Genomic DNA, 17,632 nt, shown 5'->3' on the forward strand with positions numbered 1-17,632 from the left:
CATCCTGAAAGGGTGGTCAGGGCAAAGGAATGTCCCTGAGAATATCCCTGGGCTTGAGTATAGATGGCTGGCAGAAAAGTAGGGAATGAAAGGGAGGATGGACTCACAAGCCTCTCGGCAGTCATCCTAGGAGAAGGACAACTCTAATTCCAAACCCGGGCAGATGGAACTCGTTTGGCCCTGTAAGGTCATCTATCTAAGAGAAGGATACTCTAATTAAACCTATGTTCTGAGGAACTCGCTGCCGCCATCCAAGCTCGCTAGGCCCTGGTAGATGAACCTTAGGATTAAAGGGTGGGTCCAGTTCTGTGCATGCTGTGTCTCACCTAAAAAATCCACTGCGCAGGCTCGAAGGATTCATTCGTAAAGCCCTGTAGCGACAGGTGAGGGATGAAACAGCAGGTGATAAGGTGCACTGGAAGCTGCAGACTCAACCCTGCATGCAGGAGGTTCAGGACATTGAACCTGAATGGTTCAGTCCTGTCTGAGACTGACCCCGGAGATGACAGTCTGTTTCCGCAGCACCCTGAATGACCAAGCAGCCTTTTTCAAGGAGAGCACTGCTTGCTCCACACGGAGAGGGGCCTAGAAAAGGTGGCCTAAACAAAGCTCATCTCCACCCTTCACCTGGTTTGTTAAATGCGGCCAAGGGGTATTTCTGATGCGGTCAAACAAAGATTAAGAGATGGTGAACTTGCCACCAGCTGCCGCAAGAGAGGAGCCCTGAAGAGGAGACACAAGGACTCCCTGAAACAACATCTCAGCCTTGGCCATATTGATTTTCATCACTGGTCTACTCTGGCCTCCAATCGGGAGGTCTGGAGACACACCATCTATAACGCTGCTTATTCTTTTGAGAACGCACGCAGGAGAAAAGAGAACGCAGAAAGAATCGTGTCTTGCCGATACCATCCAAGGAGTCTTTCCGTTGTGCCTTTTATAATGGGACTTGTCCATCTCACATTGGCCCTTTTAGCCACCAGCGTGTTTGTAGCAAATGTGGGTAGAGCCCTTCCCTAATCTTCGTTTGCGAAGCCTAGCCATGATGATGATGATGATGATATAGTAACAGAGATAGGTAGATGCAAAATTATCAAATTATTTTAAATGATATAAAATAGCCATAAGTCTAGTCCTTTTACTTGCATTTTGGACTATGGAATGTAAAATTGGGAGGATTTCTTTTGAAATCTATGACTAATATTTGTACCTATATGCTTGTAAAAGTATGGTAGGCTGTGCAATTTTAACCCTTCTCTGAAAGTTGTTTTGCTTTTAGTCTCCAGGAGTTTCCCAGTATAACCAACTGGTAAGCATTGCAGCCAGAATCCACCTTAACTTCCTCTTTAAGTTCAGTGTAACCAAGATTCAGTTTTAGTAAATGACCTTGACTGAGATTTGCCTCAGGACATAAAACTGTAAAAACAAGCCTAAATGAAAATGCACTATTGATCTCTATCTCCCATTTAAAAATTGAACTAACAGGGAAAGCCAGGATGCATCTTTCCATTTCCAGTATAAAGACTTTTCTGGTTGTGCCTAATACACACTGGAATTCATACTGAGACAAGGCTGCTGATAAGCAGTTTCTAGACTTGTTGGTCTGATTAACATTCAGTGGCCACAGAGTTCAGCAAGTAGAGCGTCCACCACAGTTCAGATTTAATTGATGTGAGTTGTTCCCAATGTGTGTAGATGTATTGCCTGGATCTCAGCAAGAGAATTTTTCTTATAAGAAAGTAATCTACAGAAGAATCAATTCTTTGTGATTTGTTGTGCTTTCAGCAGAATAACGGAAAATATAACTTGGAAGGACCACCTGAAGTCATCTGGTCAATTCCATTGGGCTGAGGCAGGACTAATTCCAGTGCACCATAATGGACATATGTTTTGATAAGATACGTTAGTAATGGTAAATCTACCATGTCCTCACACGGTTAATGACAGTACTTCTCGGAGCAGTTAGAAACTGTTTCCTAACTTCTTATCTAGAACTACCTTGCTGCAATTTAAGCCATTATTTCTTGTCCTATTCAGCAAGGATTTGGAGCTACTTACACATATTTGAAAACTATTATATTCCTTCTGCAGGTTTTTTTTTTTTAACAGAGAAAACAATCCCACTTTCTTAAATCTTTTCCCTTAAGTCATGCATTATAGACCTCTTGAAATATTTTTCTTGCTCTTTTTTTTGTCTCTTTCAAACCCCTCCATACTTGTCACGTGATGCTGTAGCTGAACTGGGATAGAATATTCCAGCCAAGAAGACTGAAAAAGATTACTTTCTTGTGATCTTTTTACTTTTTGATCTCATTCTTTCACATTCTAGTGCAATTTGCAAACTTAAAGTTTGCATCATCCAAGATTTGAATGAAAATATCAGCATCTGATGTAGGAGAGAACCCAATGGAATAATTTTCTAACCCCTGCTTCCAGTTTGATAATGAATAATTATTATCTACATTTGAGGACTAATCATCAAAAAGATTTTTATCCACATTGTAACTTTAATATAGCAGTTATTAATTTAGCTGTGAGAAAACCCTGTGAAGCTTTTCGTACTCTTCTACTGTAGTCAAAATACATTACATTTTTTCTGCTCCATCTGCAAGGTCTGTTTACAAGGAGATCATACTGATTTGACATAATTTTTTCCTGAAAAACGTACATAAGCTGTTGCTCATATCTTTGATATCTTGTGGGTACTTATGCGCACATTTTCTCTGAGACACACTCTGCAGACTAGTCAAAACAGAAAAAACAGAAAAATGTTCCAAGGAAAGATGTGTTCTATCTCCTTCTTGTTTTTTTTTTCCCCAGAAATTATTATATATTCTGATTCGGCCCAGCCTCGTCCTGGCTTACTACTGGGAGCAATCCTATCGCGAATTCTCCTATAGGGAATTCCTTGGGAGCACTGACTGAAGCAAACTGCCATTTATTGTATTATCTAAAGAAAGATGTACACAGTCATTCAAACTTCAGCCATTAACTTCCTGATTGAAATGGTAGTCTTTAAAAGTCTTAGAAAGGTTTGTAAATGCTAGCAGAATTTCACCAAATATTTTTATCAAACTATTTATGGGCAAGCCCTCTAATACATGCAGATGTAGACTTCGATGAAACACAAAAGATGAATCCAATTCCAGTATTTGTACAAATATTAGTAATATAACAGGAAAGATTACCGTGTAAAACCAAAATTTAACGATGGGAGCATTGTAAAACTCATAAATCTTTCTTCCAATAGGGATCATTCTGTGCCTGCTCTGAACTTCCTCTTCCTCCTTCTTTCTTGAGGACTCGCCATTCCCTCGTCCCAGCATTGCCTAGAGGAAAGGACATATTTGTGTTCATTTCTTTGTGAAAGGCAAATTAAACTATTTTTTGAAATGTCAACAGGAAACCGTTCAAAACTTTTCTGATTTCTTGATCTTTAGATAAAACCAGGTGACTGCAGCTGGGTGTAAAATGCTTTGTTCTCAGATTATCTTTTTTTGCAGGAAAGCTGCTGTTTAATATGTTGAAAACTGAAAAAGCCATGCTTTGGCCTCAACTCTCAGCTTCAGAGTGAAACTCCTGCATGATGAACAAAAGATGAGATGTGGAGAATATTTCTCCTTTTCTCTCCTATGGACAGAAACATTTTTACCTGGCAACAGCTTTTTGTCATTTACTTCTACATAATAAATAGAAGGAGAGAGAAAACATATAAGTTTTGGTTTTAAACAAGGAGAAGTTCATAAGGCTGAGACTGAGAAAGAATAACGAGAAAAGATGAGTTGGCAGTTTGCTGGAAAATGAAGCCAGTGTCTCCTTTTATGCTGATCACTGGATCTGACACAAGTTATGATCCCACAGTGAACTCTACATGGATGTAAGAGCTAGGATAGCTCACAGCTGCATTGAGGCCTTGGATTGAAATATCCATGTACGTGGTTGTAGCTTGTTCTATAGTGAAGTTCCAGATTGCTCATGCAGTGCCTCTGTTAGGCTTGATCTCACTGTTACCACTGCAATTCAGACCCACTGAAGAGCTATGCTGAGCTCCAGGAACACACACTTAAGAGGTCCTCAGGTATAAGTGCAAACCTAACAATCAAAAAAGGTAATATTTTGTTTACTCTTAATTTTGTGGTCCACTGCAGAGGTGGAAGAACCAAACTATATAATCACTGAAGTTAGCGCTTAAAAGAAGGTGATCCTTTGTAATTGGAATGTAACATGATTTATTAAATGTTCATTCTAAAGCAATTATTCAGTTAATAATAGACTAAGAGTGGATTTTAGGTCACTGTGCCCTGAGCAAGTTCTTACTGTTTAGTTTGTGGATGCACCTATGGAATGTAGCATTACTGCACATGGAAGCATTTGTAAGAACTGAGACATGACTGTCCTAAGTATGCATGATGATGCTTTTATTTAAATGTTTCTATAATGTTTTTCTACAATAGACGAAAGTCCTTTCTACTTATGTTAACTGAAGCAAACTTTCACCATCTGTGAAGTTGTTCTCATCTGGAACTTAAATATGTGGAAAACTAAGAGAACAATTAGATGCCAGACATAATGTCTTTCAATAACAAGGTCCTTCTTTTGTCTATCTCTGTGCTCTCTGATTCAACAGGATATTCAGCATGTACTCAGCTAACCAGTTTCATGTGAGCTATTTCACCTTCTAGACCTCTGCAGGAACTGGTGATGCACTTCTCACATATTCAAAAGTAAGAATCACCATCTAACTTTTTCTTCCTTTTTCTACCCAGTGTAAAGCTATACATATACATCTTGTTCCTGTGAAACAGTAATTTGTAATGATAAGCTCATGACCATGTTTTTCTTTCTTTCAGTCAGTACAGGTATTTGTAACATTATTAGGACTGTGTTTGGTACAATATGGCTCCTGCCTAATATTTCTCTTTCACTTCTAAGTATTACTACTTTCCACGTGGACCCTTATACTTTTGAATTTGACTATACATGGATGTTGCCCTGCACATTTTTAATAAAATACAACAAAGATTCAGACAGAAACTAACCTGTTGGGACCCTCTCAAAACTATAGCCTGCTTTGATGCAGTTATATATTTCCTTTACCTTTTAATGGCTGAAGACTTTTAAGTTCATATCCATATATGCAGATAAACCAATAAATATTAAAAATCTAAATGCTCCTCCTGCTGGTTTTCACAGAGCACATAAAACCCCTTAAAAGTCCATCAAAATTTTTATAAAAAAAGGAAAAGGACAAAGTGGCTGTTAAGCAGAGGAGAGGTTTTCTTCTAGTGAAGCAGATAGCTTGCAAGAATATGAGACTTACTGAATATAACTACAGTAGCAGAAGTTATACAACCGCCACAAAAGGTATCACTACCTGAATGCTACAAACCCAAAGTGATTCTTTCATCTATAGTATGGATTATTTATATGGGTGTGGGGGGAGGGGAAGTGGAATAAGATCTGAATTTAGGAAAATTATAGCCTAAGAAGGTATTAATTTCTTTGCTTCTCCCTACCTCCTGATACTGTTCAGGGAAAGCTGCCATCTGGAGCTACAGAGTTACTGGTGCTTTTCCCAAGGCTTTGTCTCTGCTGTCCTCTGGTGCTCAGGAATTTTGCAGCAGAGTGAAAATAAATGCTGGCTACTTTAACAAATGAGCAATGCTGTGCTTTAATGTAAGGGATTATTTTGAAGAGATCAAATCCTTCATAATTTTACAAATTTACTGATTCTGACACAGATTTAGTTCTCAATGGAATCAGAGAGTTGCGGATGTTTTTATGGTAATGCTCTTTCAGTATCTGGATTTATGCTTTAGCTCATGAATTCTGATTTCCTATTTGCTACTGCTTTCTTGTTGATAATGATGCTGTAATTTTATCTCATTATAATTATTTTTTAATTAATTGTATCATATAATAATATCTTCTCCCCTCCCCCATGCTGCAGATGGGGAATTTCTCATGTGGATTAGATTCGACCTGATCTTCCTGACTATTAATTATACCTCAGTATTAACAAACTGAAAAGCTTCCCCATTAGAAACATTCAGAAATATCCTAAGTAAATGTGTCAACAGAATAACTGCAATGCCAAATGTGAATGAATGTTTTCCTTGGAGCAGGGTGCAATAGGATGGGAATAACTCAACACACTGCTCTGTGTGGGCGGCATCTCTCTCTCTAATACACGATTTTGTCCATGATTCACCAATGAGTCATGCAAGGTAAATTCGTCAGCAGCTCAGCCTCATTGTGAAGTACAGTACAACTGCATCATTTTAGCCTGAGGGGATTGATGTGCACAGAGTCCTATATGGAGATTTTTCTAATCAGGGTTTTTTGTTGTTGGGCCAGATTTTGTAGTTGAGGACCATTTGCTGATAAGGAACCAGGATAGTTTTAGGTTGTGCATTTTTGCATTAATATATGTTAATTATCCTAAACTATATTTATTTGTTCTATAATTAAGTAACAGGAATTTCAGTCCTGCTAGAATGATTATAGGCTCTTCCAATTTCATCCTAAGTAAAATCTAGATGCTATATAGAGAATTACCCCGTGTTCACACAGAACTGGTGTGGAAACGGTCCATAGCTGAGTAGTTATATCTCTGAGTACATTCTTCTGTATCCTACACTACGTATGAAAGTGCTGCCTCCATGGCAGTCGTTCTGGGGTTACTGTATTCTGCTTTGAAATACCAGTAGAAAAAAAATTTAATGCCTTTATTTAAAGATGTGTAAAATTGGATTTTCCATGTGATTGGTGGTTCTTCAAGGTGAATACAGAGGAGCAGGGCTAAAGTGCCAGAAGTTCAGTCTTCCTGGCTGCTGAGCAGGGCAAAAGACACAGAGAGTGCCAGGGCTGCTGTGTGGTGGTGCTATGGGAGGGTTTCCAAAATCCTTGGAGAAAGACAGAAATCTCTCCTTATGGAGAGAGTCAGCACTTCTGCCTAGTGACCACCAGAAGTGTCTCCCTATTCCATCTTCCAGATAAGCTGAAAGGGTGCCTTGCTGCTGGCATGTGAAATGCTATGAGAGTTATCTTCCATTGGGAAGGGTAAGTTTGGCTAGGGCCACTCAGCCTTTCCTATGTTAAGAACTGTACTTTTAGTGATATAATATTTGGTTATTTCTTGCCATGGAGCAAAGGCTAAGCATACATACTAGAAATGAACAGTGTGATCCCACAGGTCAACAGAACTAACTTTGCTGCTGCTGAAAAGTCCTAACTCAGATTCCTAGACACGCCCATGGAAGTCCAAACTTTCTATTTATTGTGGAAAATTAGAGCAAAATGAGCAAAACAACAACTGAAACATCTTCTAAAGGACTTAGATGACTTATTTGTGTTCTGAAGTAAAACAATGTACTGGGGAACTGTAATACACAAACAATAAGGCACTGAATAGGGTTAAGAATGACTTCCAGAATCAGGGTTATTTTGGGAGGTGGGTAGACTGCTAGGGTGTCTGACTGACCTAAAATCATCCGCAGTTAAGGCCTTGATTAGGACATTTTAAAAGCAGAAAATGTCCCTGGCCTTTAGACTTCAGCTCCCTTCTTTTCCTCTGTGTCTAATATTTAGGATTAATGACTGGCAGTTCCATGAATAAATTGTGGTAAATTCCTTGGTGCTGAGGAGCATTGATGAAAGCAGAATTCAAGTGTTTTTGTGAGTAGCCACTATAAGTCTGTTGCTTAGCACCTAGGTGTTAAAGAAATGTGGGCCTAGCACTCTTACATATCTGTTATAAAGTTTAAAGCAGGTGTGAATAACAAGTAGCTTACAGTGAATAAACACATCTTCATAGTATATCCATATGTTGAGCTACCCAGCAGACCCTTTGAGAGGAGCACAAAGCAAATACATACTTGCATGCAGATGCATCCATGTGCAGACTTACTTCGCTGTTGCTGTAGTCTATGTGATCACATTATTTTGTGCATATGAGATGTAAAATAGTGAAAAGATCACTGTAGGCCTCTAAGTCATGCAGTCTGCACAAGTACAGTCCAGAAGAAGAAATCGACTCTTTGGCCAGTCTTTAATCACCTGGGCTTAGCAGTGCAAGACATACAAGTCTTCATAAGAAATCAGTGAATAGACTTGACTAGATGAGATCTATTTATCTTCATTTTAGCAGAGAGAATATGGATGTAATATAATAGGAATAGAGACCTGAGAAGTATTCATTGGGGATAACTAGAAAGAGAGTTAGGCAGATTGTTTCAGTAATACTTTATTTGCCAGAAAAGGGTTTTTAAGGCGACTAAAATGATTTTTAATATATTAATTTTGTTTTTTAATCTTTAACAAAGCTCAGAAACCCAAACCATGGAAAAATTTTAAAAATATTTTAGACAATCATTCACCAATTAAGTAAATGAATAAAAGAAAATTGTATTAATAATAAAAAAATTGTTTGGTTGTCCTGAAAAGAAAAATACACAGGTCATTCTGAATACAATAGTTGCAAACTACAGTTAGGGTGAGTGACTGATCTGTTAAGCCAGAGTTCAGCAATGGATTAAATGTTTATAACATCACAATAAATTGTTATTCTTAATGAACTACAAATAAGGTACCCTTAACATAGTAAGGGATACTATAGCTAAAGGAAAAGTTCACAAAGCCACTATCCAGTCTTTCAGGCATTCTCTTATCAGCAGAGAAGAAACCTGACCTAACTTATCCCAGATCATTTGACTAAGGTTGGAATGACAGAAAACTTCAATCCAAAATATTTTCTAATATTTAAAACATGTCAGGTGACTAAATGTAACTGCCTATGGCACCTAACCACAGACATTCAAAGATCTCTTTGCTAGCAATTATTCTCTCCTCACCACTGAGGAGCACCTGAGCAAAGAACCTGTGTTAGAAGCTCTATAGCACGGTATAGATTAAATGCAGAAATACTAAGTCAGCAGTGGTGTACCAAAGATAGTTTTCAGTCTTGGTGGACTCCAGAGGAACATATCTTATTTACAGAAAAGCCTGTAAAAAAAAAGTGTTTGAAACTTCATTAGAATGACACACTAAATTTGAAGGAGTTCAGGGTAGAGTCAGTGACAGAAAAGAGCAATAGGACTGTCAGCACATGGAAGGGAGAAGAGTGGGAAAATCTAAGATTCATCTGGAAAAGCAGGTCCAGTGCACATATCAGTGCACTCCTTCTTGGCAGCAGGAGTCAGAAGGGAAAAAGGAAGCAGTATTGTAGACAAGAAACCAGGAGCTAACTGCAGAGAGATGGAAAAGACATCTTCCCCAAATTTCTCCCCATTGCCAAGAAAAAGGCAGCTTGCAAAGTGCTTATTTGATTTGAATAGGCACTTTATAAGTGGATCAGAAGCCATGGATAGTAAATTGCAATCAAAAGCTAATGAGCAGAGAATGCCCCATTGCTTCCATTGCTGTTATTCTGACTTCTGGTCCTTCCCAACAGCTGGGTTCTTGCCTGCAAACAGGTCCTGTAGGTGGGTCTTGTGGGCTGCTCCTTCGGCTTTCCTGCATATTGGGTCCTGTAGGCAGGTCCTTCTGCCTGCCTGCAGTCGGAGTCCTGTGGGCAGCTCCTGCTGTTTGCCTGTGGGAAACAGTCTGGTTTTTTTTGTTTTTGTTTTTGTTTTTTTTTAAACTCAGCCAGGAAAATCCCTTTTACTTCTATGCCTCTATCCTGACCAGCTGGGACTGAGTTTTAAGCCTTTTCAAAGACATCACAATCAAACCCAAACAAATGCAAAACAAACTAAGCTAAGGCAGATCTGATAGCCTGTATGCTACTTGCCCAAATTAAAAAGTGTCAAACAACAGAATAAAAGATTGGAAGTAGATGACTTGTATAATTTTCAAAGCTTTAGTTGTTTGATTCCCTTTGTGGTGCAAATTATTCCTCTGAGGCTATGTTATTAGTACAGACTAGTCCCTCCTTACATAAATCTGCTGAGCTGCAGAAGCTGAGCTGTCTAGGTGCTTGTTAATGTCTTCCATGGATTAAAAACTGGATGTATGTTTGTGTGAGAGGTAATGACCACAAATACAAAAGGAATTTTGAAAAAAGTTTTCATAATTTTTCTGGCCTGTTTGCACACTTACTTGCCCTCTAATGAAGTTAACTAAAGGAAAAGACCCTCTGGCTTCTATGAATTATTAGGCATTTCCAATAAAAGGTACACTTCACAAGCTCCTTTTCCACCAGAGAGGACCATATATCATGACTGAGTGCTTCTGAAATCTCATTCATTTATTTCAGACCATGTGGCATCAAATTGAGTCAAATTACGAGATATTACACCAGAACATGAGGCATCAACATCACCATGCACTGCTGCAACATCTAGACAAAATGATGCCAATGTGTATGGTTTGAGTACCCATGGAGGAGAGAGGAATGTGAAGAATGATATCCTATCATCTGCTAAATTGAGCCATCAGACAGTCTGCAATGCCTACAGAGGTAGGAATAACAAATTGACAGTGCTGAGGCTGATGATTTATTGTCAGCACTTACAGTGAGTTCCATGTCTTCCTCATCTTTTTCTTTCACTGGCTTCTCTGGTTCTTCTGGCTCTTTTTCTTGAAGATGGATCTCATTGGCCTGGGACATGTAAGGCATATCATCTTTGTTCTTGAACTCCAAGCTGAGGATTGAAGGAGGAAGTAGAATTCCTAGAATTACCTAAAGCAATAATAATAACAATAATCATCACAGAAAGTAGATATGGTCATAATGGTTACTTAGCATCAAATAGAACAACTCCCCTAGGACATTCAGGAAAAGAAAGATGCATGCATGTGAGTTTCTACAACAATATAGCATATGTCATTTGGGATAATGCTATCAGAGTAGTGAAACAAAGCATATAACTTCTACTAGTGTTGTTGTGAATGCTCTTGAATATTTTATCTGTTTGTGCCTTATCAGATGCATATTGCTACATACTAGAATGTATTTACAAAGTATTATATAAGGTCAGTGGTAGGTGGGACCACACAGGTGTTCAGACCTTGGACCTGCAAATTTCTGAATTTTACATAATAGAAAATATAAGTGTAAATTACACACAAACAGTATTAGTTTCTACATAGAGGATTAATAGGTCTCAAGCTCTCTGTGTCCATATTTAGTGCACATAGGTAGTCAAAGTGTGTGTGTGCTGATGTTCTTAGATATGTGGTCCCCTTGGATTTTGCTTCAGTAACCAGGCAGCTGTGTAATGGTCATGTTAATGCCAGGTCTTTCCTTTCTGCCTTCCCTCTCTTATGATACAGGAGTGTATAAACCACTAAATTACCTTGTGTGTATATATAAGTACTGAACAATGGTTGGGGTTAAATCCTTAGTATAACTAAATGGATATCATAATAACACAAAGAGAAGTAGCCTGTCTGTATTCATATGCACAAGAAATCTCCAGGCTATGCTGCAATCTCTTGGAGAACGATTTTGTTATAAATCCCTCCCTAAATGACAGTGAAACCAGATAGTTAGCTTGTTGGTCAGGGAGGATGACTGCTTGTGCTCATCATATCAGCAGACAGCCTGTGTGTTGTTGAAACCATTCAAGTATGCAATTAGGAGCAGCTAATGAATGCTGTGTCCTGTCTCAGAAGAGCTACTTACACTGCTCCTGCACTCACAAAAGCATGTGCCTAGGGAGAGGGGGTTACAAGCAGACCTGGTTTCACAGAGAGGCTATTTTTAAGAACAGGCAGGATTAAAAATTGCCTCTGCCCCTTCCATTGGTGTTATACATCTCCAGCAAAAATCTAAAGGATTACATTCAGTCTTCCTACCATTTGTCAGTTTCGAAGGGAGAACCTGGTTCTTGGAAAATAAACTATGACTCATGCTTGCAAATTTATTTCTTTGCCATGCTGCCTCTTACTCTTGTAGCTTGTAGCCTGCTTTAAATGTGCCCTGCTAATGAGCCTCAGTGGAGTAAAACACAGACTAGAAACTGGATAAAAGACTCTTGTGAAGCCCTGATGTTACAAGAAGCTGAAAAGAAAGAGCCTGTTACCTTCAGTTATTCACTATGAAAGAAAGGTCTATTTTATGGCTCAAGAGATGTATACTGAAAAGAGGAATGCCAAAAAGTAGGAAATCGGTTGCTGCACTCTTCCCTGTGCACTGAGGTTGAATATCTGCAAAATCAAACAGGGAACAAAGCAGCTGTTCCTCTGAAGGGCAACAGGCCTGTGAGTTGTCAGAAAATAGGTAGTAGAAATGTCTCGAAATGTGAGATTGTTTTCTCTCTGTAGCAGAAAAACAACATGTACAGGTCCTGCAGGAGGGTGATGAGAATGCTATCAGCTACTTGTTCTCATTTGTCGCTGTCACTGGATTAGACCCAGTATGATAATGATACATGTACTCCTAAGCGTTCTTGACATTACTAAACATCTTTTCACACAGCAGAACAGCTGAGCAACTACTGCTTTTCATACATCCAACTAGTGCAGGAGAGACAATCCTTATACTGAAAATAGTTCTCAGTGATCCAGGAGGAAGAGGCAATTCCTGGTTATGTTCTGACTGGTGACTACTTTGGTGAAGGTGAAATGTGGCAACCCATGGACACAAATTAATCTCCCAGAATTCACTTTGCTCTGTTAGCAGTTTTGTCAACTGTGGAAGTAAAGCTTAAATAGCTTTGAAAATTGAATTGTCCTCTAGAGCCTCTAAGGTAGACCATTCAGGTCAGTTATCAGGAAGATTGGCAAGGGATTGCAAGGAAATTTGTGTTGCTTGCTTTTGTCTATTCTGGGGAAGGTTGTTAGATCAGCACCTTTCACTAGAGGTTAATTCACTTACACATCCTTTCCTTTGTCTCTAGAACACTTGGTTAACTCCTCAAGTATACAGGCAGGATGACACAATGATCTCCTGGCTCAATTCTTATTCTGATAACCAGTGCCAGAGGGGACTTTGAGAAAGGGAATGAAAAAACTAAGCAATGTGCTTTGAACTTAGGTTTGAGACAAACTCCCTGCTGAAAAACTGAACACAGGAAGAATATACCCTGCTTAATGTCACTGCAAATAAGAACCTGAAATATGGTTAATTGAGACAGTTATTACTGACTTGTTGTGAGCTCTGTCACCATTTATCAGAACTTCTCTGAATGTTTATTTTATTTTAAAACAGGACTCACCTTTAGGCCAGAATTTTTGCGCATCCGGAGGCGACCCATCCACATGTCTGTAAGCAGCATTTGGCTGCAAGTGTGAGCAATGAAGTCCCTGTGTTTGGCTGCCACTGCAAGCTGCAGGCATGTGGCGTTGCTCCAGTTCTTCAGCTCATAGGTCAGTAGTTTCATTGCCAGTTGTTCATCCTGCTTGTACGACTGGTCCAACAGCTCCACAGCCAGTTGGCCGAAGTCCCTGCAACAGGGGGACATCCATTCACTCCCTTTAGCCCACGTAGGTCTATGCAGAAAACACCTCTCTGCAACTGACAGCCTCTGTAAGGGGGACATCACCTTCCATCATGCAAATTGTGATGTCAGCTGTACATATGGAAACCCACAATTTCAAATATGAGTGTCTAATGTTAGGCATATAAATAAGTGCCCTGACTTAGCTGTGATGAACACCCACACCTACCAGCTGTCTGCTCCCACCTTCCTGCCCACCTCTCTGACATTTTCTAGCTGAAATCCTCTAATTATCTGCAGCCTAAAGGATTGCTTCTGTGCTGTTTGCCCATGGCTTCATGGTCAAGTCTCTCGGAAAAAGGAGCATCCAATATCCCTTCTTAAATTCTGCGCCTCTGACTTTCAACCTCAGGAAAGATTCTTTTGGAATCTAGTATCTTGCCTTGCTCATCTAAGTGTGAGCTCTTGGTTAATTAACACTTTTGCCTGACTAGTATGTTCCTAAGGATTTCAATAACTGTTCTGCTTGGTATGTACAGAGAAATATTGCAGCCTGATTCTTGAGCCCACAGGGAGAACACATAAACAACATAGATATTTCACTGCCTTCTTGATACCTTCTCTTTCAGAAGTTACACTGCTAGAAACTTTGCTACTCTGGTAGACAGATTGTTTAAAGGTCATTTAGATTTTCTCTAAAGGGACTGCATTTTCCCTACAAGTTAGAAAAGACAGCCAGGTACAGATAAGAACATTTTAGGCAGGTTCCCCAGCCTCTCTTCTCTCTTCTTTTTTTCCCTCAGAAAAGTGTACATGAAAGGAAATTCACCTGGAATTATGGTTCAGCTCTTGGGATATGTCATCCACCATGTCATTTTCTGATGCTTCGTGGGCCATGGCTTTGCAGAGTTTACAGGCCACCAGTGCTTTAGCCATAGCCTCTTCCCCATGTTGCCAAAAGAAGAGAGCCATCTTTTGACGTTTCATCAGCACAGCCCACACCATCAGCTCGTGGAATGGGAAGGGAAAGTGATTGATCTCAGGGTCATCCATATCAATATCAACTTCTTCTTCTTTTTTCTTTGTTGTTTTCCTCCCTCGACGCAGAGGGACATCGTCCTGTGAAAATTTTAGAGAATTTTTTTTCACGAGTGAAGGAACTGAATCAATTCACACAATTAATTGAAGTCAGTATCTGAGATGTCAAATGCATTTTCTGCAGACCATCCCCTTCATTTTTTTTTGGACAAAATATTTAACATAGGAAAATGATAAAAAAAGCATTGTTGTATGCACTGTAATTAAAAAGTCAGTAACCCCATATCTAAACACAGGGATAAGAGCCTTGAATTGTCACTCTGAATTGTTCCTTCTCCCTAATAACACAGAACACAATCACACAATATTAAGAATCATTCTGGAAAAGCCACCATTAAAATAAAAGTTAAGAGTTCACTCCAAGTATAACATCTGCTGTAATCCATCTGCCTCATTCCACCTCCAGAAAGTATATATCCAGAGAACGTTCTGGTCTGCTGAAGATTCCCTCCATGCTTATTCTTTTGTTTTCCCCCTTTATCCTCTTACAAAGACAGCAATCTCCCTTCTTCTCGCCTATTCTGCATATTCATTCCTTCTTTCTCCATCTCTTTATTGTTTCTATTACCTTTAGTTTCTTTCTTATTTTAGCATGTTGCTTTTATCAGATGAGTGGACCTATTCTGAAAACACTACTATCTCCTTGAATCATTGGGGTAGCCAAATAGTGCCAATAAAACTGAGAGAACTTTGGCCTATACAAAGATTTCTGCATCATTCTCTGCAAGTATTTAATTTCTCTGAATATGTTTTGACAGTATATAGATATCTTACTGAAATTCTGCTTGGCCTGACAGACTGAAATATTTTGTTTAATCCTCATGAAAAAAAAAGATCCCTAGAGGGCCAGAGCCCTCTTTTCCCTTGTCTATCTGCTTGACTTTTATTAAGAAATGTTTCTTAATCTGGCCCCTGTGTAAAGTAGTTATCTGGGTGAAAAATAAAATTCATGCCTTCATTACAGTGAATTTAAACATTTTCTGGATATAGCATATATTTGTCAAAGAAGGAAAAGATATTAAGATTCATCACAGGTTGCCTACCTCCATTCCCAACAGTTTCAGGGCTTTTGGCTGTACAAAAAAAAATGGAAAAATGTTACTTGTCCCAGAATAGTAATAAAAAATTACAGCTATTTGTGCACAAATATGTACATACATGTATAATGTGATGTAGAATACAGAATATAATATATATGTAATACAATGCAATGTAATATAATATACATAAATATAGCAATCAAATAATTGTATATATATAGTTGTATCAAGCTTAAGTTCGACCCTATTTCACCAAAAACACAACACAAGACATACATTTGGATTCAGGTAGAAATTGCATCTGGCTAGGGGCTGCTCTAGTGGGAAAGAGAGGAATTACTGATAAGGCACGAAGGGATTTCTGTGGAGTATATCAGTTTTGGCTATTGCCCTGGCATACTCTTACTGACTGTTGTGGAGCTGCTCTATGTGTTGGTTCAGTATTTGTGGAATCAGTACCCAAATGCTTTTCTTGATGGAGTGATTATGGGAAAGAAGTCTCTTCCAGTAGCTACACTTACTGTCTTTTCTTTCAAATGTGAAAAATATAAGTGTAGGGAAACAAATAAACCCACTTCAGATGGATTTCACAGAGCTGTTACTATTTATAGACACTTCTACATCCAATGGTGTGTATTGCTAAAATCTGAACTGAGACAGAAAATTAAAATGTGAGGTAAAAATACACAAAGGAACTACAAATCTTACTGGGAGAAGCTGAGCAGATTTTTTTCATGCTGGATTGCATCAGTGGCAATAAACAACTTTTGTGCTCTGGAGAGGCAGTAACCTTACTTTTGATTCACAGTGTTGTAATCTATTGAATACAAAACCCACAAAAGTACTGAACAGTGGCTTGGCCACGAACCCACTGACTATCCAACCAATAAAAACAGTTTTCAGTTAGGGGTTCCTTTGCCCTGAGACCTTCATGCTACATTAGAAGATGAGCCATGAGATAGGAGATGCATCTAACAATGCACAAGTTTTTCAAGTCTAACTCAAATGTCCTATACTATTATTTGTGCAGGTCAAAAGACCTGTCTTTTAAAAGCTGTTAATAGTCATAATTACAGATTTTAGAGTCAGAGGAGAGAGTTTGATATGCTGGTCTCACCAGGGCAGCAGAGCCCAATAATTTTTTCATTAAATTAATAAAAACCATAGTTTGTATCAGTGCCTGGCTTGTGATGCATTATGGTGAGATAACTGCTACCTACATTATGGAAATTAATCTGTAGACTGCACAGTGTGTGCATGTGGATCCACTCTATCTGGAACCATATAAGAAGCTGTGGTAATCCCTGCTGTGGGTACAGTCATGCAGATGGCAAATAGCTTGTTTCTTACCCTCTTGGGACCAAACAAATTGTGATACAGTGTTCTGAAACGCTTTCGTGTGTAATTACAGCGATATGCTCCTCCCATCAGGTACTCTATCACCAAACCAATATCAATCAGACTTATCCGATAATCAGGAGGTAAGTTTCCCTGTGATAAAAAAAAAAGGATGGTGGGAGAAGAAGAAATGCTTGTTAATGGAATTTTTAAATGTACTTTATAATGATGTTAGAATAAAAAAATTAAAATTAAATATTTAAAAGCAGGAATGTTATGCTGGTTAATTAATTCACCTGAAAATAGATCCAACCGAAACCTGGATATTCTCGCTTGGAAAGAAGACATAAATTAAATAAGAAGGTGAAGAACTTGTTGTAAGTAACAGAAGATAACAATACACAGTACTCATACTCTTCAGCTGGGGAAACAAGGAACATGACTGCAGAACAAGAAGCATGAGGATTGACACACTTGAAAGGTCAGGCACAGTTGCTGGACTCTACTTCTGCAAGATAGCACCTTTGCTGCATCATCTGTCACCCACAATCATCCTGGCATCTCATATCTCTTCTAGCATCTCATTGGACTGCCTCATCAGAACAAAAAAGTCATGGTAAAGGGACATCATGCAACATCTTTTGGTCACACGGAACCAGCTCCTGTGTGTGATCTTCCCATTCTGTAGTGTTTCCTTCCCGTGTTCCAGGAAAGGAAGGGCAGGAGGCAAGAGTGGTGTTACCATCTCTAGGAGACTTAAACAGTGGATGAGCT

The 17,632-nt window shown here is 38.9% G+C and overlaps 1 protein-coding gene across 6 annotated transcripts in view; it reads right to left on the minus strand.

The window, feature by feature from the left end:
- The window catches only part of TRPM3 (transient receptor potential cation channel subfamily M member 3), a 415,263-nt gene that overhangs the window by 36,977 nt on the left and 360,654 nt on the right, over nucleotides 1-17,632 (minus strand). For 3 of the 6 annotated variants that reach the window (XM_027662909.1, XM_027662907.1, XM_027662908.1), the window contains exons 13-20: nucleotides 17,155-17,190; nucleotides 16,871-17,011; nucleotides 15,524-15,553; nucleotides 14,212-14,501; nucleotides 13,161-13,389; nucleotides 10,514-10,681; nucleotides 9,464-9,589; nucleotides 3,189-3,329 (exon numbers count right to left, since the gene is read on the minus strand). In XM_027662909.1, the coding sequence (XP_027518710.1) occupies nucleotides 3,189-3,329; nucleotides 9,464-9,589; nucleotides 10,514-10,681; nucleotides 13,161-13,389; nucleotides 14,212-14,501; nucleotides 15,524-15,553; nucleotides 16,871-17,011; nucleotides 17,155-17,190 (1,161 nt within the window). The remainder of the gene's footprint in view (nucleotides 1-3,188; nucleotides 3,330-9,463; nucleotides 9,590-10,513; nucleotides 10,682-13,160; nucleotides 13,390-14,211; nucleotides 14,502-15,523; nucleotides 15,554-16,870; nucleotides 17,012-17,154; nucleotides 17,191-17,632) is intronic. The other 3 variants (XM_027662910.1, XM_027662912.1, XM_027662911.1) reach the window with 3 other exon arrangements.

The sequence above is a fragment of the Corapipo altera genome, unplaced genomic scaffold, assembly GCF_003945725.1.
Source record: "Corapipo altera isolate COAL_440 unplaced genomic scaffold, ASM394572v1 61167, whole genome shotgun sequence".
In the NCBI taxonomy this organism is placed as follows: domain Eukaryota; kingdom Metazoa; phylum Chordata; class Aves; order Passeriformes; family Pipridae; genus Corapipo; species Corapipo altera.